This window comes from Cydia amplana, chromosome 25, assembly GCF_948474715.1.
Source record: "Cydia amplana chromosome 25, ilCydAmpl1.1, whole genome shotgun sequence".
NCBI classification, from domain to species: domain Eukaryota; kingdom Metazoa; phylum Arthropoda; class Insecta; order Lepidoptera; family Tortricidae; genus Cydia; species Cydia amplana.
Window position 1 is genome coordinate 7,852,600 of NC_086093.1, and position 23,475 is coordinate 7,876,074.

Genomic DNA, 23,475 nt, shown 5'->3' on the forward strand with positions numbered 1-23,475 from the left:
CTGCTTAACGATTTTTTAACCCTCCACCAACCTCCCGAAATTTAAAAAAAATTGTAGACGCTTTCCGGCTCGCTGGAAGAAAAAACTTTATATAACTTTTTTTTTTCTTATCATCTAATATTTCGATTCCAATAGGGCTGTACGACGCTCGAGTAACTACACATAGCCACAGAATAAATAATAGTACTAAGTACAGAAGACTCACTCTCTAACAAAACGCGTCTGTTACGATCAGCACAGATATGACCGCTAGGTGGCGACAGCGCCACGCGGCTTATGGCTTTCCCCAACATTGGGGCGGAACGGATGTACTTTTAGCTACCTGTATCTCGGAGTGAGACACGCCTGACATAGCATCGTCGGCTCCCCAACTACTAGTTTGACACTGACATATTCGGCTATTCGCTAACGTCTGCTTAACTTTATTTTCCTTACATCTCGCTCGCACTAATATGCCAGTATGAGAAGATAGAATACATATATTATTAAACGCAAAGGGCTTGTTTCCTACAAACACAAAATTACCCCGCTGTCGAAGTTATCCCACTGCACCTTACTAAAATGGTATTGCTCTCTGATCTACGTACGATAACTTATTATCATGAAACCATACTACACTGTTTGTATTTACCATGAAATGTAGTGTAGTAAAATCAAACCAGTATCCATGTCGGTTCAATTCCCTCTGGATCAATTAGATAATTGTGTAAACAACCTTTTCGTAAATTGCCGATATCGCAGCTATATGGCTTGCCTCGTCAGAATAGTCTTCCCTCGTCAGAATAGTATTTCCTCGTCAGAATAGTCTTTCCTCGTCAGAATAGTCTTTCCTCGTCAGAATAGTTTTTCCTCGTGAGAATAGCCTTCCCTCGTCAGAATAGTCCTTCCACGTCAGAATAGGGACGCGAGTTGGTTACTTATTTGAAAGCAATTTTAGTTGCCCCCCTTCATTTAGAATGCCGACAGGGGCGGATTCGGAGCGAGGGATTTTTCTTAAGTTTCGTATTAAAAAATTAAAGTTGTTTAGTGGGAATCTTTTGTTAAAGGTGTAATATTTCTATGTTAGTGCTCCACTGACATAGAGCCTAGGTCTATACATATAATAATAACAATATACATATAGAGCTGGATATTTTTTTCAGTTTAATTTTTAACCGACGAAAAAAACGGAGGAGGTTAGTAGAGGAGAGTCGACGCGTATATATGTATATATTTTTTTTATGCATGACCACGCATAACTTTTAACAGAGTAGTTCGATTTTGATAATTACCCCAATGATTGACCAATCACCAACCAATCCAACCCATTGATTGAACCAATGAGTTTTTCGGAACTTATGTACGATATATCATTGGATATTTACCAGTCGCTTTTCGGTGAAGGAAAACATCGTGAGGAAACCGGGCTAATTCCAATACGGGCCTAGTTTACCCTCTGGGTTGGAAGGTCAGATGGCAGTCGCTTTCGTAAAAACTAGTGCCCACGCCAATTACTGGGATTAGTTGCCAAGCGGACCCCAGGCTCCCATGAGCCGTGGCAAAATGCCGGGACAACGCGAGGAAGAAGAGAGAGTTCGATTTTGATAATTCTTTTTTTATTGATGAAGATAGTTGATTATATTATTTAAACGAATAAGAAAATTAATAGTAAACTGGCTTTCGCCTGCGACTTAGTCTACATAAAATGGTGATTCAGTTGTTAAAATCTAGACTATGTCCTTCCCCGGGACTCAAACTATCTCTCTGTGCCAAGTTTCATCTAAATCAGTTTAGCGGTTTTGGCGTGAAGAGAAAACAGTCAGACAGACCTAGTATGCGGAAGGTAAAATGAATCAATTAGATGAGATTATTGTATAATTTAATTTTTATTTATGTGACTTATGGCTTATCTTTCATATTTTAACATAAATATGCCTGATTTCCTTTCCATTATAATTTTAATAAAAATGCTTGGTTTTTCCTTTCAATGTCTTAACGCTGTTATAGGTATTCTTAAAAGAATTTAATTTTATATGACTGATAGTTACCTACCTCAATGATTTATGTGATTTCACAAGATGGTCTCATCGGAATATCAGCGCTGGATGTCACTTTCTCCTGTCTGTTTTTCTGTTTTGTATAATTTTCTCTTCTTTTTGGGCTTTCGAATCACACCTGAAAGTACAGATGTAGGTAGTGTATAATTATTTTCCATCGTATTTTCACGGAAACGTACGAACCTGTCTTGCTATTTCAGTCAGTCTCGATACAAAAAGTACAAAGGCTGACTGAAGTAGCATGACAAATACGAACGTTTCCGAGATAATACGATGGAAAACAATTATGCACTACATCTGTAAATTTACTTTTATTTGCTTTTATATTACCAAAATGTCATGCCATAACTATTAATCGTCATTACGTAATTAATGGGCAATGGGTTATAGGCAAATCCGGACGTAATATCGATCGGAGTCCGGCCCTGGCGCCTCCCCGCCCGTCGGCAATTTCGCAGGGCTGCGCTATGGGACCAGGCACAGCAGGCAAGCTGTAGTGTATCTACTTTTAGGGTTCCATGGTTTTCTTATACGATTGATGACTAAATCGTAATCAAAATGTCTATGATTCAATTTCGCAGGGCTGCGCTATGGGACCAGGCACAGCAGGCCTGGTGTAGTGTATCTACTTTTAGGGTTCCATGGTTTTCTTATACGATTGATGACTAAAACATAATCAAAATGTATATGATTCAATTTCGCTGGGCTGCGCTGTGGGACCAGGCACAGCAGGCAAGCTGTAGTGTATCTACTTTTAGGGTTCCGTGGTTTTCTTATCGGAAGGTTGTAAAAGGGCACCATTGGTAGTTTTATTAGGATTTTGATATAGGTACCTCATAAACATAGGTACCTATATCAAAAACATTTTAAATTGCTTTGACACGTCATTTTTTCAAAAAAAAAGGACTGGATTACAAGAAAATTGAAAGAATAGCATTGGTAAGCGAGACGACATCATCGTCTCTAACTTTCTACTACATATTTCCATGACAGACAGTGGAGCAATAGGAAATATTACGCGAAACTCTGCGTAGGGGCGCCACTTCCACAATCCATCACGATCTGAGCCCTGAGGGTCTACCGCAAACGAGAGACTCGAAATTTTGTTATCTAACCTCTCTATCACTCTTTTGCTCATGTGAGCTATAAAGATATCTTACATATTCGAGCGATAAAGAGGCAGATAGCTTAGTTTCGATTTACGCGTTTCTCGGTAGGCCCTTTGTAAACAAACCGCCTTAATGTATCTATATTTTATTGTCTGTGAATACTTGTCAAAAAACAGTTTAAGGCACAGTATGTATAAGTTACCTACTCTATGGTTTACGATGGGTGTTAGTGCTGTACTCTGGCGGCTGAACATTGCAGTAATACCTATTAGTATTGTCACCTTTGTACGGAACCCTCAATAGGAGAAAGAATATGCTCTCGCCTGTTTTTCACCTTTAAAACTCCTTTAAATCGTAACCGGAAGTTCGCTAATATGCCGAAGATCAATAATATTATTATTACCTTAAGTATTCTTTGTTCTCATTTTCGCTCGCCTGCTGTGTTGCACACAGTGTGCTCGCGTCTGTGTGCTCGATCGGCACACACACACACACACACACAGCTCTAATCTGCCCGTACTGGCACAAATCTCGAATTAGTCTGTACGTATATTCGTATTACGTGTACGATGCAGAAACAATTTGGTGCGCCAAAAGTCATATTCGGACTTTTGGACTGTACCCGTACCATGAGTCACTGACAGTGGCACAACTGACACATACGCTAACGTCTACGTAATTTACTTTCTATACATCTCGCTCGCACTAATATACGAGTATGAGCGAGACCCATAGAAAGTAAATTACGTTCTTGATAATGTTTATGTCAGAACTGGTGGTAGCCACATGGGTGTGACATATACATGCAGTTGGGTCAAACACATTTTGTTGTATGCTTAGAGTAACATTCCATTTCTAACCGCAGCTGCACTACTGGTACTGAACGCGCCGCTGTTTCTGTCAATTTCCATAGTAAAATTGACAGTAGTGCAGCTGTCGTTGAAAATGGACTGTCACCTTTAAATCGTTCGCGTATTTCCTGTAGACATCGTACAGTATTTTTCACGTTGCACCCTAAGAGCGGGTAAAATTTATCAGTACTTGAGAGACAAACAAGAAAAACATAATATATTTAGTTATTTACCTATTTTGTCAACAGAAGAGACCTTTCTGAATATGTATGAATGACCCAGTTACCTACTATTAAAATGTGTTAAAACTATAAATAAAACGAGTAAAATGTAGCCTATATAATTCGAAACGTAGAAGCATATCGATTGACAAGTTGACAACTCTTTCACGAAAATCTAATCAGTGTGGTGAGCGGGGCGCGCCGCTTTTATCTACATATAAAACGCTCACGCCCCGCTCACGCGCCGCCCGGAAAACGCGCCTGTGTCCCGGAACCTTAACGCCACAACAGCGCAAACCGGTTTTACTATACATCTCACAAATATACTTGGTCAACCAGGTCTTGACAGTAGAAAAAGGCGGCAAATTTGAAAAATGTAGGCGCGAAGAGATATCATCCCATAGAAAATTTGAATTTCGCTCCTTTTTTTACTGACAAGATTTGGTTGACCATCTATACTTATCCCATAGACCAGGAATCCTCTAGACTGAGTTTAGAGCAATTATTTCATGAAACCGATGCTGCCAAAAATACGGGGGTGCGGGGGAACGAGGTGAGCGAATCCCGTGCCGTGATTGGTCCGTTCAAAGACACGGACCAATCACGGCACGGGATTGACTCGAAGATGGAGTAAAACTACCGTATAAGTGGCAGAGGGGGTAGCGATACTATGCTCAGTCTAGAGGATTCCTAGTCTATGACTTATCCCTTCCATTCCAGGACGAGGTGCTGGCCATAAACGACAAGGTGGTGCTGAAGGCCGAGGACCTGCTGTCGTGGGTGTGCGGCGGCGAGGAGTGGCGCTGGGGGCTCCGCGCCGTGTGGCGCGGCGACTGCGCCCCGCCCGCGCAGCCGCGCCGCTCGCAGCCGCTCCACCACACCCGGCTCGACTTTAGCGACGTCGACAAGGAGAAAAACGCCATCAGTTAGTACAACATTACAATGCCAACACGTGTTAAGAGACTTTTCTCAAAAATGGACGGCAAAGTCGACGTTGCCGGTTAAAAAATTGGTCGCGAAGAGCGTAGTTTATGGTCAGTCAAAAAATTAAAAAGTTAAAAACATTGCAGTCTCGATTTCGGGACTGCAATGTTGCATACAAATTCCATTATTTCTCGAGTTCCAAAATTTTTAAAGTTGAAATGGCCATATCAAGTGAAGGCATAGGTCCATTAAACAGCCAAACAGATGGTCAGTGTCAGTACTTATTATTATAATGTTGGTACCGCGACAATTTAGGTGTCTCAAATAGGTTGGCGTATTTTCAGCAGAAAAATACCTACTTACACTTTAATTTTTTTTAAAGGCGGCAAAGCATATCTTTTTAATGGTTTTACTTTTTTCTGTGAAAATTAGAACGTTGTTTCTGTAAAATATTTCTATTATTTTTACATTTCTTGCACCATTTTGGAGAAAAGCACTATATATGACTCGGCTGGAAGGCTACTTGCTGGCTTCGGATTCAATTAAACGGACTCCCAAGGTCGTCCGTTTAAAACGAATCCTCAGCCAGCAAGTAGCTACTTCCGAGCCTCGACAATAATGTACTATAACTAAATACACGAAAATATTCCCTGCCCAGTACCACCCCCATAATAATAATACATCGGAAACTCGGAAAGTGCTTTATCATATCAGAATCATAATCATAGAGGGCAGTTTCAGTTTCTAAGTATGCCTTTAGGTCTTAGTAAAGTGCCACGCATCAGGTCTTAGAAGGAGTTGAAAGCTGTACGTAAGTTGGACCTAAATATACAACGAAGCCACTATAAGGCAGGACTGCCTTAGTGTAGGTACAAATGAATTGCCTACAGTTTCAATTTCTACACTATGCCATTCGGGCTAAGTAATTTATTGGACAGTGTATTACTTACACCATGCATTAGCCTGTTGCCGCTAGTTTCAAGCCTTAAAATCCTTGAGTTTTTGGGATAGGTAATTAACACTGACACTAAATTAATTTCCTTAATCTCTTCCTATGTCTTGCGTCGAGATGTGCAGTTAGTTAGCTGCACAGATATCTGATCATTCTTCTTCTTGAAGAAAGAAGAATTCTTCATACAAACTTGCATTAGTTAAACGACTCTAACTGTATTTACTTAGTAGCGACCCGCCCCGGCTTCGCAGGGGTAGTTCATCGAATTCACACAAACCTTTACAAATTATACACCAAAACCTTCCTCAAGAATCACTCTATTAATAGGTGAAAACCGCATGAAAATCCGTACAGTAGTTTTTGAGTTTATCGCGAACATACAAATAGACGCGGCAGAGGATTTTGTTTTATAATAAATAAATAAATTAAATAAATAAATAAATTTTATAGGACATTATTACACAAATTGACTAAGCCCCACGGTAATCTCAAGAAGGCTTGTGTTGTGGGTACTCAGACAACGATAGATATAATATACAAATACTTAAATACATAGAAAACAACCATGACTCAGGAACAAATATCTATGCTCATCACACAAATAAATGCCCTTACTGGGATTCGAACCCAGGACCGTGGCTTCACAGGCAGGGTCACTACCCACTAGGCCAGACCGGTCGTCAAATAATATGATAATATGTATTGATTTAGCTCTAACGCCAATATTTATTTCCAGACGAGGACTCGGACAGCCCCGGCGTGGTAGTTTTCTCATACCCTCGCTACTGCCGCTACCGGGCGCTCCTCTCCCGGCTCGAGGGCCTCCAGGGGGACTGGCTCAGGGACAGCCTGGTGTGCGCGCTCGGGGGCTACGCGGCGCCCACCAAGAACACCAGGATACTCTACTGCAAGGTCAGTCTGACCATAGAGAAAAAAATACATAGAGTGCTCACTCCATACATCAATTTTAGTACCAAAAAGACTATTAGCATCTAGTATCGAGTAGTGGAACTATCAGTACTGCTACTTGACAATAGATGTAGCACCGACCGGAAAGTCTTATGCTGTTGAGATAACACTTTCCGGTCGGTGCTACATCTATTGTCAAGTAGCAGTACTGATAGTTCCGCTACTCGAAGCTAGATGTAGACACTGAAATTAATAGTCTGAACTGATGTATGGAGTGAGCACTCTTGTCTTACTATATTTCTCTATGGTCTGACGATAATCTACAAGGGGGTCCCGTTGTTTCCCATGAAGTATTGTTTATCATTAGTCATAAAACTGAAACCGTTAACATTTCAGGATTTTCATTAGGTTATCCTATAGATAGGTTAGGTTAGGTCACAGAATAAGTAATAGTATTATCACACAGAACGGACGCGCACCGACTCGGATTACCTCGCCCCGCGACAGGCCGCGACATGAATGTGTGCGTAAGTCGCTCTACTGAGAGCATGTCAGGATTCCGTCAGACGCGTGTACAGACGTGCCGCGCACACATATAAACCCAAATCATTTTTGATGTATGGCGTGTCCGCCCTGTGGTTAGGTTTGTTTTATGGCAATCCTGAAAAGTGCCGCGTTTCTGTACCAAATGAATTATAATATAACGAAAATGCGGGCAAACAATATATTATGACTTAAAACTATTTGGGAAACAATAGAGACCCATTTACAAGACATTGGTTCGAATATTATTTTTGCGGGAGAGATCTTTGGGATGGGGACATCTGAGAGAGACACAAAGCGTCTCTCCTTCTCATCCCAAGCAGTGGTGTCACTATGTCAACTGAAACCAATGGCAAATTCATCAGATCTCTAGCCTATAGAAACTTCTGAGTGAAGTGAAGTGGGAGATCCGTTCAACTCCATAAAATTTATGGCATCTGGCGATCGGACATTTTACTTAGGTATTTTCTTAAGTATAAGACCTTGTCTCATAGCCTCCGTGATGCCAAAAAATAATAATTGTGTGCTCCTTTTCAGGTTATTAATGTTTATATATCAAATAGTCTTGACTGATAGTGTCCGTCTCCGTCTAATCTAATTCTGCACAGATTTTGAAGCGATAAAATACGGACCACACTGTCACTGCCAACTCTGTACAGGCAGATATAGCTTGGATCGACTCTAGTTCAGTTTACTGTTAATTTTGTAAGCATAACTATATTAAAGATATGGATTCCCTGTGTCTTTCTTCATCTAACATATAACCTCTCTTCCAGGACACATTCGAGTACCCAGAGCTGGAAGGCCACGAGTTCGTCTGCAACCAGCTCGCGCCGAAGCTGAAGGGGCGACCACGGGGTCGGCGCCGGAAACGAGCATCCAACCACTCTCCGTCCCTCTCCGACAGATCTAGTGACAGCGACTCGCAGAAACGCGTCGAGCAACCTGCTGAGGTGAGTCACAGACACCTCGTGAGGCGCTCACGAAGAGGAGTTAGGCTACAACCAGCTCGCGCCGAAGCTGAAGGGGCGACCGCGGGGTCGGCGTCGGAAACGAGCCTCCAACCACTCTCCGTCCCTCTCCGACAGATCTAGTGACAGCGACTCGCAGAAACGCGTCGAGCAACCTGCTGAGGTGAGTCACAGACACCTCGTGAGGCGCTCACGAAGAGGAGTTAGGCTACAACCAGCTCGCGCCGAAGCTGAAGGGGCGACCGCGGGGTCGGCGTCGGAAACGAGCCTCCAACCACTCTCCGTCCCTCTCCGACAGATCTAGTGACAGCGACTCGCAGAAACGCGTCGAGCAACCTGCTGAGGTGAGTCACAGACACCTCGTGAGGCGCTCACGAAGAGGAGTTAGGCTACAACCAGCTCGCGCCGAAGCTGAAGGGGCGACCGCGGGGTCGGCGTCGGAAACGAGCCTCCAACCACTCTCCGTCCCTCTCCGACAGATCTAGTGACAGCGACTCGCAGAAACGCGTCGAGCAACCTGCTGAGGTGAGTCACAGACACCTCGTGAGGCGCTCACGAAGAGGAGTTAGGCTACAACCAGCTCGCGCCGAAGCTGAAGGGGCGACCGCGGGGTCGGCGTCGGAAACGAGCCTCCAACCACTCTCCGTCCCTCTCCGACAGATCTAGTGACAGCGACTCGCAGAAACGCGTCGAGCAACCTGCTGAGGTGAGTCACAGACACCTCGTGAGGCGCTCACGAAGAGGAGTTAGGCTACAACCAGCTCGCGCCGAAGCTGAAGGGGCGACCGCGGGGTCGGCGTCGGAAACGAGCCTCCAACCACTCTCCGTCCCTCTCCGACAGATCTAGTGACAGCGACTCGCAGAAACGCGTCGAGCAACCTGCTGAGGTGAGTCACAGACACCTAATGAGGCGTTCACGAAGAGGAGTTAGGCTACAACCAGCTCGCGCCGAAACTGAAGGGGCGACCGCGGGGTCGGCGTCGGAAACGAGCCTCCAACCACTCCCCGTCCCTCTCCGACAGATCTAGTGACAGCGACTCGCAGAAACGCGTCGAGCAACCTGCTGAGGTGAGTCACAGACACCTCGTGAGGCGCTCACGAAGAGGAGTTAGGCTACAACCAGCTCGCGCCGAAGCTGAAGGAGCGACCGCGGGGTCGGCGTCGGAAACGAGCCTCCAACCTCGCAGAAACGTGTCGAGCAACCTGCTGAGGTGAGTCAGACACCTCATGAGGCGTTTACGAAAGGTGAGGTATCTACAGCCACTCGCCGTCTCTCTCCGACAGACCCAGCTAATAAGAAAGTGCTATTTCCTGCACTAGCGTTCGGGAAAGTAGCACCATATGTACTCTAAAGTGTATTCACTCGTCGAATTTCCTCTTTTCCGCACTTGTATCGTTAACTATTGTACAGTCAGCAGCAGAAGTTGCTAAGCGGGCGAGGTGTTCAAAATTACCTTGGTACGCTCTTATTAACAATAAAGTCGCGTCAAGATTTTGAACACCTCGCCCGCTTAGCAACTGCTGCTGACTGTATTGTGTTGTGTGTTTCAGCTTCAGCCCCCGCGGCGGCTGTCGCTCCGCAACGGCGCGCCCAAATACAGCGAGGAAGATGACAAGGAAACCAGCGCCGAGGACAGAGCCTTCATCGGCCATCTCAAGCAGTTCTACAAGCAGAGGGGGGAAGCCTTCAAGCCTGCACACTCGCTCAAAGAGCGTGAGTATTTAAATTACTGGTTAAAAGTGGCCGCCATTTTGAATGGCTTACTTACTAAGTTGCGAACGTGTATAAAGTATGGTGAGGATGAGGACAGAGACTATGGAGATGGAACCTTCATCGGACACCTCAAGCAGTTCTACAAGCAGAGGGGGGAAGCCTTCAAGCCTGCACACTCGCTCAAAGAGCGTGAGTATTTAAATTACTGGTTAAAAGTGGCCGCCATTTTGAATGGCTTACTTACTAAGTTGCGAACGTGTATAAAGTATGGTGAGGATGAGGACAGAGACTATGGAGATGGAACCTTCATCGGACACCTCAAGCAGTTCTACAAGCAGAGGGGGGAAGCCTTCAAGCCTGCACACTCGCTCAAAGAGCGTGAGTATTTAAATTACTGGTTAAAAGTGGCCGCCATTTTGAATGGCTTACTTACTAAGTTGCGAACGTGTATAAAGTATGGTGAGGATGAGGACAGAGACTATGGAGATGGAACCTTCATCGGACACCTCAAGCAGTTCTACAAACAGAGGGGGGAAGCCTTCAAGCCTGCACACTCGCTCAAAGAGCGTGAGTATTTAAATTACTGGTTAAAAGTGGCCGCCATTTTGAATGGCTTACGTACTAAGTTGCGAACGTGTATAAAGTATGGTGAGGATGAGGACAGAGACTATGGAGATGGAACCTTCATCGGACACCTCAAGCAGTTCTACAAGCAGAGGGGGGAAGCCTTCAAGCCTGCACACTCGCTCAAAGAGCGTGAGTATTTAAATTACTGGTTAAAAGTGGCCGCCATTTTGAATGGCTTACTTACTAAGTTGCGAACGTGTATAAAGTATGGTGAGGATGAGGACAGAGACTATGGAGATGGAGCCTTCATCGGCCATCTCAAGCAGTTCTACAAGCAGAGGGGGGAGGCGTTCAAGCCTGCACACTCGCTCAAAGAGCGTGAGTATTCACAAATAATAGAATATTTATTTATTTATTTATTTTAGCCTTTTAATTCCTTAATAATATAGGTTACATAACTTACATAAATAAAAATTACATGCAAATTAAACGTGTAGGGATTATCAAGGACCTCTCAGCGAGTGAAGGCCTCCTCCATTTTTCTCCATGTAGTTCTGTTGTTTGCCGTGGTCATCCAGTTATTGCCTGTTATTTTCTTTATTTCATCTATCCATCTTTCCATAGGTTTCCCTTGGTGTCTTTTGCCAGGCGGTCCTTTCCAGGTCTAGACTCGTTTTGTCCATCTGTCCTCCTGCATGCGAGCCACATGACCTGCCCAATTCCATTTTTGCCTCTTGCAGTGTTGTAGAGCATCCTGCAACTTTGATTTTTCTTATATCAGTGTTTCGTTTCTTATCTAGTCGTTTTAGCTTTAGAATACTCCGTTCCATTCATCTTTGGCATGTTTGTATTTTCTTCCTTGTGCATTGTTTGAATATCCATGTCTGGCTAGCGTACGAAAGGCAAGGTAGAATGCAGGTATCGAGAACTTTCTTTTTAAGGTTGATAGAAAGGTTTGATTTAAGCACTTCTTTATTGCTCCAGAATTTGTTCCACGATATGTTTATCCTTCTATTTATCTCCTCGATATGTCTGGTCTTACTTATAGTACATTACTGCAGACGCCGGGAAAGAAGGACTTGCCGGGTGAGTAGGTATAGCCGGCCGACCGTAGGGAGGCCGGATAGTGATATGAAGCCGGCAAGACCTTTTCACGGCTAGGCATGTATAGTGCTTTTCTCAAACATGCAATGAAATAAAAAACACACCACTCAAAAAAACTAATTTATAATCTTTATAATAAAAATCCAACTTCACAACAAAAGCTTTTTAATTTTCCTTCCAATCCCGCCATAATTGTTTTTTTTTTACGGAAGTCGTCCGTATTTCGCATGTGTAGTGTTCGAATAGACCTTATTAGGGCCATTATACACAATCTGATAATAAGAATCTCAATTTCTATAAATAAAATAAATGCAGAGGATTTTAAATATTGTCTATGGTTTCTGGTGACTTACGTATAGACAAAATTTTAAATTTATTCATCAACACATTGAATCATACAGATTCGTATTCTTAATATCAGTACGTTCGTGTATAACAGGAGTTAACACGGATATTTTGGTCCGATAACCATTCATTCACCAAAAAAAAAAAAAAATTATTCGGCTGTTTAGTCCGTTCATGGACACAGACCCCATGTTTACATTAGAATTTAAAAAAAAAAATTACTTCCCGGCCTAGGCCTTCAATTTCGTATGAAATTCCTTTACAGTTCTCTGGAGTTGCTCCGCCCTAAACGTGATACTTCGAAGCCTGATATAACGCCCGGAGCGACGACATTTCATTGCATGTTTGAGAAAATGATATTTGTTATTCTATAATAGAATATAATAGAATATAATTTTTTTCTACTCCAGCACTTAAATGTGTCAATTAAATGACTGACAGTGATATCTAAAGCAATGTCATTTGAATGATTTGTCTATAGGCTCATAAGATGACTGCTAGCAGTCATCTTATGAGTATAATACAACTTCTTTATTTTTTTTAAAGATACAAGTTCCGATCATCTTGATTGAAAGAGGTATGTTTTCATTTACAATAATAACTCTTTTTTTTTTAAATAATAACTCTTTTTTTTTTTAAATAATAACTCATTTTTTTTAAAATAATAACTCTTTTTTTTTAATAATAACTCTTTTTTTTTTAATAATAACTCTTTTTTTTAATAATATATATAGATATATATATATATATATATATATATATATATATTTTTTTTTTTTTTTTTTTTTTTTTTTTTTTTTTTTTTTTTTTTTTTTTTTGCTGCAGCTGTCAGAGAAAAAGTAATGTATGCAACAGCTCATAATTGGTTCTTAAAATTCTCGGGTCTTTTTTTACAAAACTCGACTACGTCTCGTTTTGTAACTTCGACCCTTGAATTTTAAGAACCCTTATTATATCACTGTTGCATAAACTACTAATTCGTAAGCACATACAATACATAATATGAAAGAAAACACAAAATAAGTTTAAAGTGCCACGAAATGGCCTCATCTCAGCATGTTGCTGGTGGCTTCCAGCGCCGGTCTTCCGATGAGACCATCATGTGAGAAGGATCACGGAGGGTAACAGACAAGAAGAAAAAGACATCAAATAACATACAGTATTAGTTAAAAGTGGCCGCCATTTTGAATGGCTTACTTAAAGTCAATTTTTTTATTCGGTAGACTAAAATGACATTTCATAGTATGAACATCATGTGTCATTTCATACTGAAATGTCATTTTAGTCTACTGAATAAAAAAATAGACTTTACTAAGTTGTGAACGTATATAAGTATGGTGAAGATGCGGACAAGTAGACCAGGGGCCCGTTTCTCAAAAGCTTGTAACTTGTAAGACAACCGGATGTCACTTTTTGACAGCTTTAGAAAGGGACTTCCACTTGTATTACAAGTTACAAGCTTTTGGGAAACGGGCCCCAGCGGTGAATATACAGCATACAGCCGCTATTGTAAAGTAACCATCTAAAAGAAATTAAAGTCGCCGAGCTTTTAACCTTTTCGACGCCGTGTCAAACACAAAAGCTGTCACGCTGACACCACACCGAAGTGTCAAAACTAAAATTGAACTTTATGCATATGCACGTAGGTCTATGTTGCTCTGTGTGTTTAGCGTTGAGCCTACGGTGCGGATATATCGATCGTTGGCGTCCAAAAGGTTAATGTTATAATTTTTTTGTTTCAGTGTCGCTGAGAGCGCTGTACCACTCCGTGACAAACGCTGGCGGCTACGAATCGGCCTGCAGGCACAAATTGTGGCGACAGATCCACCCCCCTCAGCCCAATACTGCGCGACGACACTACGAGAGGTATAGTTTGTAGCTTTCTAATAGACCCCGAAGGCTAATCCTATTGTCTATTGTTAAGAAAAACCGCTCGTGCCACGTGCCACAACCACCTGCATAAAAAATCGGTACTTCGGTTACTGAGTGCCGGCGAGTCGAACGCTACAGAACCAGTCTAAAATGTGTCATCGAGATGCGTAACAAAGGCGCGTTATCGGAGAGCGCACCTACACTGGTTTTTTGAGCGTTGGACTAGCCCGCGCTCAGGTGCCAAATAGAATAATTAGGACCCTTTTTTGCAGGTAAGTAGCACGTGCGGTTTTACTGAACAATAGACAATAGGATAAGCCTTCGGGGTCTACTAGAAAGCTACAAACTATACGACAGTTGCATGTGCGTGTACAGTCAGCAGCAGAAGTTGCTAAGCGGGCGAGGTATTCAAAATGATCTTAACGCGACTTCATTGTTAAGATAATAAGAGCGTGTCAAGGTAATTTTGAACACCTCGCCCGCTTAGCCACTTCTGCTGCTGACTGTACAACATTCAAGTCAATAACACTAGAAAACTAGGGCTTTAGTGGAAGCAATTATGAAGTTGACCCAATTTTTTTTTATTAAACTATTCATGAGCTTCATCACATATGACTGACAGTCCGATATCGTCCGGCAAACTGGTAATCAGTGGGTCCCTTAAAGGTTGCTGTGGTCATATTTAACGTTAATATCAATAATAGGGCATATTACGCGAAACTCTGCGTAGGGGGCGCCACTACCAAAATGACTCACAATCTGAGGGTCTACCGCAAACGGGAGAGTCTAAATTTTGTTATCTAACCTCTCTATCACTCTTGCATATTCGAGCGATAAAGAGGCAGATAGCTGAGTTTCGATTTTCGCGTTTCCCGGTAGGCCCTTTGTAAACAAACTGCCTTGATGTATCTTGGTAAACTTGTCAAAAAACAGTTTAAGGCACAGTATGTATAAGTTACTCTATGGTTTACGATGGGTGCTAGTGCTGCACTCTGGTGGCAGAACATTTCATTTCATTTATTTATTGCAATCCATGGTACATATAGGTGTTATAATCATTTAAATTGTAACAGCATGGACCCTGAATAGGGTATAGCATGATAATCTTAAAAACTAAATACTTAAAATTACCTTAAAACATAACATAATTTTGATTTCTACACTGAATAATCCAAATCTACTTCCGATGACATTACAATACATTATCAATTAAAATAATAATAGTGTCAATTCATTTATAATAATAATTCGTTTAATTCTCAGTCGTATCACTATTGTCAGATGCCATAAATTCTTGATAAGAATAAAATGATTTAGCAATTAACCATGATTTCAGTTTATTTCGAAATATATTATAAGTTTCAACGTCTTTAATAGAATCAGGGATTTTGTTATATATTTTTATCGACTGGTAATGGGGCCCGTTTTTATACATAGTTAATTTAGGTTCAGGAAGAACTAGTTGTTTATTTCGTCGCGCGCTTTTAACATGCTGGAAGTTAGATATGTGTTTTCTTACAAATAGTCCAACCTCCAGTATGTATATACATGGTAAGGTTAGAATCTTTAGGTCGATAAAGTGTGGTCGGCAGCTTTCTGGGTGTCGGAACATTGCAGTAATACCCCCTGTTACGCGTAATACAAACCAAAATTAACCCAATCAACCTAATTCCAGATTCCTGCTGCCCCTAGAAAAGCACGAAGTGTCCACCGGACTCCGAACGCTACCCAAACTGAACGGCGCCGTCGAACCACCCACAGTCACCATAGAGCTGGCTGACAGTCGTGAACCCAGTCCCGTGCCCAAAGAAGAAGCGAAGGACTTCAGCGTCACTTCCAAACCTGCTGAGGAACTGAACAGGGAGTTCCTAGACTCCTTACCACCGAAGGAAGAAAATAAAGTAAGATTATTGACATAATACAGTCCCATAAAAGGAGGTAAGGTGAGATTTTAAATACCAGGAGACCATGAGATGTTAAGAGTCGCAATATCATGGACCCTTGGACCCACAGTCACCATAGAGCTGGCTGACAGTCGTGAGCCCAGTCCCGTGCCCAAAGAAGCCAAGGACTTCAGCGTCACTTCCAAACCTGCTGAGGAACTGAACAGGGAGTTCCTGGACTCCTTACCACCGAAGGAAGAAAATAAAGTAAGATTTATAACATAATATAGTCCGATAAAAGGAGGTAAGGTGAGATTTTAGTACCAGGAGAGCATAAGATGTTAAGAGTCGCAATATCATGGACCCTTGGACCCACAGTCACCATAGAGCTGGCTGACAGTCGAGAGCCCAGTCCCGTGCCCAAAGAAGCGAAGGACTTCAGCGTCACTTCCAAACCTGCTGAGGAACTGAACAGGGAGTTCCTGGACTCTTTACCACCGAAGGAGGAAACAAAAGTAAGATTTTTAACATAATACAGTCCCATAAAAGAAGGTAAGGTGAGATTTTAGTACCAGGAGAGCATAAGATGTTAAGAGTCGCAATATCATGGACCCTTGGACCCACAGTCACCATAGAGCTGGCTGACAGTCGAGAGCCCAGTCCCGTGCCCAAAGAAGCGAAGGACTTCAGCGTCACTTCCAAACCTGCTGAGGAACTGAACAGGGAGTTCCTGGACTCTTTACCACCGAAGGAGGAAACAAAAGTAAGATTTTTAACATAATACAGTCCCATAAAAGAAGGTAAGGTGAGATTTTAGTACCAGGAGAGCATAAGATGTTAAGAGTCGCAATATCATGGACCCTTGGACCCACAGTCACCATAGAGCTGGCTGACAGTCGAGAGCCCAGTCCCGTGCCCAAAGAAGCGAAGGACTTCAGCGTCACTTCCAAACCTGCTGAGGAACTGAACAGGGAGTTCCTAGACTCCTTACCACCGGAGGAAGAAAATAAAGTAAGATTATTGACATAATACAGTCCCATAAAAGAAGGTAAGGTGAGATTTTAGTACCAGGAGAGCATAAGATGTTAAGAGTCGCAATATCATGGACCCTTGGACCCACAGTCACCATAGAGCTGGCTGACAGTCGAGAGCCCAGTCCCGTGCCCAAAGAAGCCAAGGACTTCAGCGTCACTTCCAAACCTGCTGAGGAACTGAACAGGGAGTTCCTAGACTCCTTACCGCCCAAGGAAGAAAATAAAGTAAGATTTCTAACATAATACAGTCCCATAAAAGGAGGTAAGGTGAGATTTTAGTACCAGGAGACCATGAGATGTTAAGTGTCGCAATGTCATGGAATCTTGGATCCATCGGATGGACTAGGAACGTTGAAATAGTGTGGGTTATAAACGAAATAAAATGCGTTTGTACGGGACAGCTCATGGCATGCCCCTTTAAGGCTGCCTGCCCAGCGCAGCGGAGACAACGAATGCTATTGGTTGATTCCCCACATCTCCGCTCCGCTTCGCCTCAGTGGACAGTCAGCCTAAAGGTCTACTCAATGATACAATGGAACCTTAGAACCTAGGGATGTTAGGCTCCAAAAGAAAACAAATACTTACCAACTTCAACTTACGTGTTTTTTTTTGCAGTTGAAGATAAGCGTGAAACCGGTAGAGAAGCTTCTAGAAGAGCCCAAGAAGGAAAAGCAGGAGCCTCAAGACGCCTTCTACTCCGAACTTAAGGCTAAACTAAATCTAGGTTAGTTTATTTTACTATATTTTTCAGGAATGCCAGCCTTGTTTTTATTGAACGTCCTCGTTTCTCACTCTCCAATCGCACTTGTCAGGCGGTTTCGTATTTAATGGTCTTGTATTTCAAAACAAGCTTCCGCGACTTGGGGCCCGTTTCTCAAAAGCTTGTAACTTGTAATACAAGCGGATGTCACTTTTTGACAGCTTTTGTTAGAAAGGGACTTCCACTCTGATGATTGATAAAAACTATCCCATGTTTTTTCTTGGGTCTCAAATTATCTGAAGCTGAAAATTTGCAGATATATATAAGTCGGGTGACAATGCAATATTGTGGTACCATCGAGCTGATCTGATGATGGAGACAGGAGGTGGCCATAGCTACTCTGTGATAAAAAAATGCAACCTAATTGTGTTAGGGGTTTTTAGAATCGTCTCGATGAGTATTAGTTGCCATTTGCCTGTGGCATAGAGAAATATAGTAAGACAAGAGTGCTCACTCCATACATCAGTTTTAGTACCAAAAAGACTATTATTTTCATAGTCGACATCTAGCATCGAGTAGCGGAATTATCAGTACTGCTACTTAACAATAGATGTAGCACCGAATGTTGAGCATCGCTCAACAACATAAGACTTTCCGGTCGGTGCTACATCTACTGTCAAGTATCAGTACTTCCGCTACTCGACGCTAGATGTCGACTATGAAAATAATAGTCTTTGGAGTGAGCAATTTTTTTTTTCTCTGTGCATGTGGAAAGAAAAGTACAGTCAGCGATAAAAGCTTGTACCAAAAATAATTTTTTTGCTAAAAACTAATTTGTATTAATTTGCTTTTGTCATAGGTAATGCGGACACGAAATTCTTGAGTGACATCGCGACGGCGCAGCAGGAGTTGGTGTCTAGCAGCGCGCTCAGTTCCCTCTCGAGTCTCGTCAACGGTCACGCGTTGCCCAAAGACCAGGTATAGTACGGCCCTTCTGAGGTGAACTTTTCGCTTCAAACCTTAATCTTTCAAACAAAGGCCATTGTCTCTATTATCGCAAAGTCGCTAGCTCCAGACTTAGCACGTGCCAGTACAACATTCATATTGAAAAACAACCGGTATCGTCATAGTATTAAGGTTCAAATTTAATGTCACTGATATTCTAGATATTACGTTTTGGTAGTGTAGGACGATAGACCGCCCCGAAGCGATACGGCACTCATATTATTTTGATACTTAGTGTGGTGTTAAAAATGAAACGTGGTTCACAATCATTTTCACTTGTAATATATGATTTTTGATTGTTGAAGGTTTATAATTATAAGAAAGAAATTGATTATATCTGATTTTTTATGGCACGATTTTATCTAGTAGTACGTATAACTGTTTATATACCTACACGGAAAAATGTTGATTATACCTATGTTAAACTTATTAATGTTAAATTTACATTGTTACCTTAGATTTTGTTATATAACAAATATACATACAACGCTTTATCATAAATAACCGTGACAATGGCCTTTGTTTGAAAGATTAAGGTTCGAAGCGAAAAGTTCACCTCAGAAGGGCCGTACTATAAGAGCGCTCTCAAAATTCTTGATATTTTGTGTCGACTTAAGCTTTGGATTCCTCCGAAAACGGTGCCGTCATATTACGGCCGCTATATAGCGTTGAATGACGTCACTAGAACGTTGTCTATGTAAACAAGATGGCGGGGTTTCTTAGACGGCGTTGATTGTCAACGTAACGTAAAAAGACGGCCGTCATGACGGTGTCGATAGTTTCGTGAACGTTTTATTAGATAGCGGTGACGCCATTTTGAATAAATGACACGAGATTTTAATAAATGATCCCGGTACTACGATTATTTTCCTCTTCTGATGATATTTCATCCTCCAAGTAAATTATAGATGGTTAAGCAAATCTTGTCAGTAGAAAAAGGCGCGAAATTCAAATTTTCTATGGGACGATAACCCTTCGCGCCTACATTTTTCAAATTTGCCGCTTTGACCTTGGTGGATGACGGTGTGTTATGACGCCGTGGTACTTTCCACATGTCGCCACCGTAAAGACGGCCGTCTTTTGCGGCCGCTATATGACGGCCGTCATATGACGGCACCGTTTTCGGAGAAATCCAAAGCTTTAGGGCCAGTTGCACCATCCGCACTTGACAGGCTTATCAACGTCACCCGGGGCGCCGCGGCGGTTTACTATGAAACTTTACATACATAAAAATTTTGCGAACTCTTTAACCATACAAACAGTTCGGTGCAACTGGCCTTTAGTGTGAGAATTACCTCGATTAATGAATGATTAATTAATTAGAAGCGCTGGTGGCCTAGCGGTAAGAGCGTGCGACTTGCAATCCGGAGGTCGCGGGTTCGAACCCCGGCTCGTACCAATGAGTTTTTCGGAACTTATGTACGAAATATCATTTGATATTTACCAGTCGCTTTTCGGTGAAGGAAAACATCGTGAGGAAACCGGACTAATCCCAATGCGGGCCTAGTTTACCCTCCGGGTTGGAAGGTCAGATGGCAATCGCTTTCGTAAAAACTAGTACCCACGCCAATTACTGGGATTAGTTGCCAAGCGGACCCCAGGCTTTCATGAGCCGTGGCAAAAATGCCGGGACAACCCGAGGAAGATGATGAAGATGATGATGATTAATTGCAGGGCCGGCCTGCTGGCGCCGGAGCGCCACCTGGGGGCGGGGCGCCGGCGCGCAGCTCGCTCCGCGCCGTGCGCGTCAAGCCTGCGCGCGCGCAGCACGGCGCGCCCGCCAGCACGCGTAAGTACCTACACCCAAACCCTTACTATAGCTGGTTAATATTTCCTAGACATTCATTGCTATACAATGTTAAATTACAATCTCTTAACCATTGTGTTAAAAGACCTAATTTTATAATTATTATATAAATATACTGTCGAATACCTAGCATAATTTAGATTTAAGACTATTGCTGTGCCCTACCAGGGTCCATGTGAAACTCACTTTCACTATGTAACACCAATGTAACAACCATGGATGCAATAAGGCAGGGGGGTATTACCTCCCCCAAGCTCTTCAACCTGTACGTTAACGACCTGATCGAGGAATTGAGCAGCACTCCAGTTGGATGCAGAGTTGATGATGTTAGTATCAACAACATCAGCTACGCAGATGATATGGTGCTGCTCAGTCCAACGGTCAGGGCATTGAGAAAGCTATTGGGCATATGTGAAAAATACGTTAGTAAACATGGCTTACTGTATAACGCTAAGAAAAGCGAATATATGGTATTTAAGGCCGTCGGGGGCAAGCTACCGGAAAGTGTACCTGCCATAAAACTTAATAACAAAGAACTCAAGCGCGTATACACATTTAAGTATCTTGGACACTATGTCACCGACGACCTTAAAGACCAATTAGATATAGAAAGGGAGCGCAGGGCACTGGCAGTCCGATGCAACATGCTGATAAGGAGGTTTGCACGGTGTAGCCGACAGGTAAAAATAACTTTATTCAAAGCTTATTGTCAAGTTTTCTACGCGTGCAGCCTCTGGACTAGCTATACGCAGAAGACCATCAGTTCCCTGCGCGTCCAATATAATAATGGTTTCAGGATGTTGTTGGGGCTGTCCCGTTTCTGCAGCGCATCAGGCATGTTTGCACAAGCTCGCACGGATGACTACTATGCCGTAATACGTAAGAGAGTTGCCTCGTTGCTCTGCAGAGTGCGTGCCAGCTCCAACCCCATCCTGACTACTGTAGCGGGCCGATATGACTCACCTATAATGCGGCATGTCGAGTGTGTCATAACCGCTACTAGGTGATAGATTAAGTTATTGCTGTCTGTGTATGTTTTAATCGCTTTCTGTTTTTGTTCCACTAACACTTAGTTTTTAATCTTAATTGTTACTAACCATTATGGGCCATTGTTGTCTTTTAAATAAATAAATTGAAATTGAAATAAATAAATTATGAATTATGAACCAAATTTTGACAGTAAAAAAAGGCAAATTCAAATTTTCTATGGGACGATATCCCTTCGCGCCTACATTATTCAAATTTGCCGCCTTTTTCTACTGTCAAGATCTGGTTGACCAAGTATACATCCAAATACTGTCACAGAATAAATAATACTACTAATTACAAAAGACTCACTCTAACAAAACGCGTCTGTCACGATCAGCACAGATATGGCCGCTAGGTGGCGACAGCGCCACGCGCGGCTTATGGCAAAATTGGTGTGAAACGGATGTACTTTTAGCTACCTGTAGCGAAGCGACGAAATCGCTGAGTGAGACACGCCTGGTCCTGTCCCAGGGTCGGCAAACTTTTGAGAGGAACTCAAAATCACCTATAAATCTAAATCGAAATTGGGTGTTCGAGATCTCGACCGCCAGGCTTCCGAGATCGAGATTAATCTTGATCTCGTAGTGTTTTTGATCAAAGTTTGCTTAATATCAGTAGGTACACTGATACTGACCTATGTACGATAGGTATTTAGTATAAAGTATCAGGATAGAGTACTATTTAGGGCAGCGGTCGGCAACCCGCGGCCCGTGAACCTGTCACTTGCGGCCCACGAACCTCCCTGGCTATTTTGTATGTAATATTGACAAACGACAATGTCTAGTCTAGTTATAAATATTAACAAAATGCGGCCCGCGTCAACTTCGTTACCTACTATGTGGCCCTTGGCTGCTAAAAGGTTGCCGACCGCTAATTTAGGGTATTGTGATTACGATAAGTCCGTCCGATTCTTCCGCACAGTATTAAAAATGAATAAAAAAAAAAAAACTAAATTTGAGCGTTATTGTTGCAGCGCCCGGATCCCTGAGGCCGGACTCGGCCTCGTCGTCCCCGCCGGCCTCGTCGGCCCCCGGCCCCGGCCCCGGCCCCGGCCCCGTCACCAACTTCGGCATCCACCACCCGCCGCCGCCGCCCGCGCACAGCGACGACGAGATCGTCGAGGTAACTATACTATTATATACTTTGACCTTCCAAAAAAACGCGAGCGTTTTCCAAAAAAAATGTACATTTCATTCATGTCTTCAAAATATTGACTTCTTGGGCTCATTTTACTCAGAATCATTTGTACATTCACGCCTCATACATGAAAAAATGTGTCCCAAAATTTTGTATGAAAAATTTTTTTTCCAGTGCGTCACGTTTATACAAATAAAAAAAAATCATACAAGATGTGACGATCAGGAAAGGACATTTTTGGACACATTTTTTTATGTATGAGGCGTGAATGTACAAATGATTCTGAGTAAAATGAGCCCAAGAAGTCAATATTTTGAAGACATGAATGAAATGTACACTTTTTTTGGAAAACGCTCACTTACTATGATTCGTTTTTTTAGCATTAGAAAAAAGGTAAACAATCTTGACGTATCTTTTTATTAAAAAATATTGAAAAACGCTTTAAAAAATCGTTTATACTACTTACGAAAGCAAAAGAATGTAAATATCATTTATAATTCTTAATTACTTAATTTATAATTCTAACTACATATTTGCTGTGACTTTATTTTTCAATGGTGTTTTTTTAATAAAAAGACATGCCAAGATCGCTATTGGCAAGGTGCGAAGTCGGTGGAGGGGGAAGTGGCGCTGATCGTCACAAACACGGGTAATGTTATGGAATGTCCGCCATTAGTACTAGCGGCAGCCGCTTGAACTAATTTTGCTCCATAAGATTTAACGTAGAAAATCCGACAAAATGAGGGCAGCACCAGTCGTGCA

General features: G+C 42.4%; 1 protein-coding gene across 1 annotated transcript in view; it reads left to right on the plus strand.

The window, feature by feature from the left end:
* LOC134659461 (uncharacterized) overlaps window positions 1-23,475 on the plus strand; it is an 85,020-nt gene that overhangs the window by 59,722 nt on the left and 1,823 nt on the right. Inside the window, exons 4-16 of the mRNA XM_063515103.1 lie at window positions 4,938-5,142; window positions 6,830-7,005; window positions 8,322-8,498; window positions 10,068-10,230; window positions 13,989-14,112; window positions 15,794-16,019; window positions 16,334-16,516; window positions 16,582-16,764; window positions 17,078-17,260; window positions 17,651-17,759; window positions 18,595-18,713; window positions 20,415-20,529; window positions 22,550-22,698. Of these exons, the coding sequence (XP_063371173.1) occupies window positions 4,938-5,142; window positions 6,830-7,005; window positions 8,322-8,498; window positions 10,068-10,230; window positions 13,989-14,112; window positions 15,794-16,019; window positions 16,334-16,516; window positions 16,582-16,764; window positions 17,078-17,260; window positions 17,651-17,759; window positions 18,595-18,713; window positions 20,415-20,529; window positions 22,550-22,698 (2,112 nt within the window). The remainder of the gene's footprint in view (window positions 1-4,937; window positions 5,143-6,829; window positions 7,006-8,321; window positions 8,499-10,067; window positions 10,231-13,988; window positions 14,113-15,793; window positions 16,020-16,333; window positions 16,517-16,581; window positions 16,765-17,077; window positions 17,261-17,650; window positions 17,760-18,594; window positions 18,714-20,414; window positions 20,530-22,549; window positions 22,699-23,475) is intronic.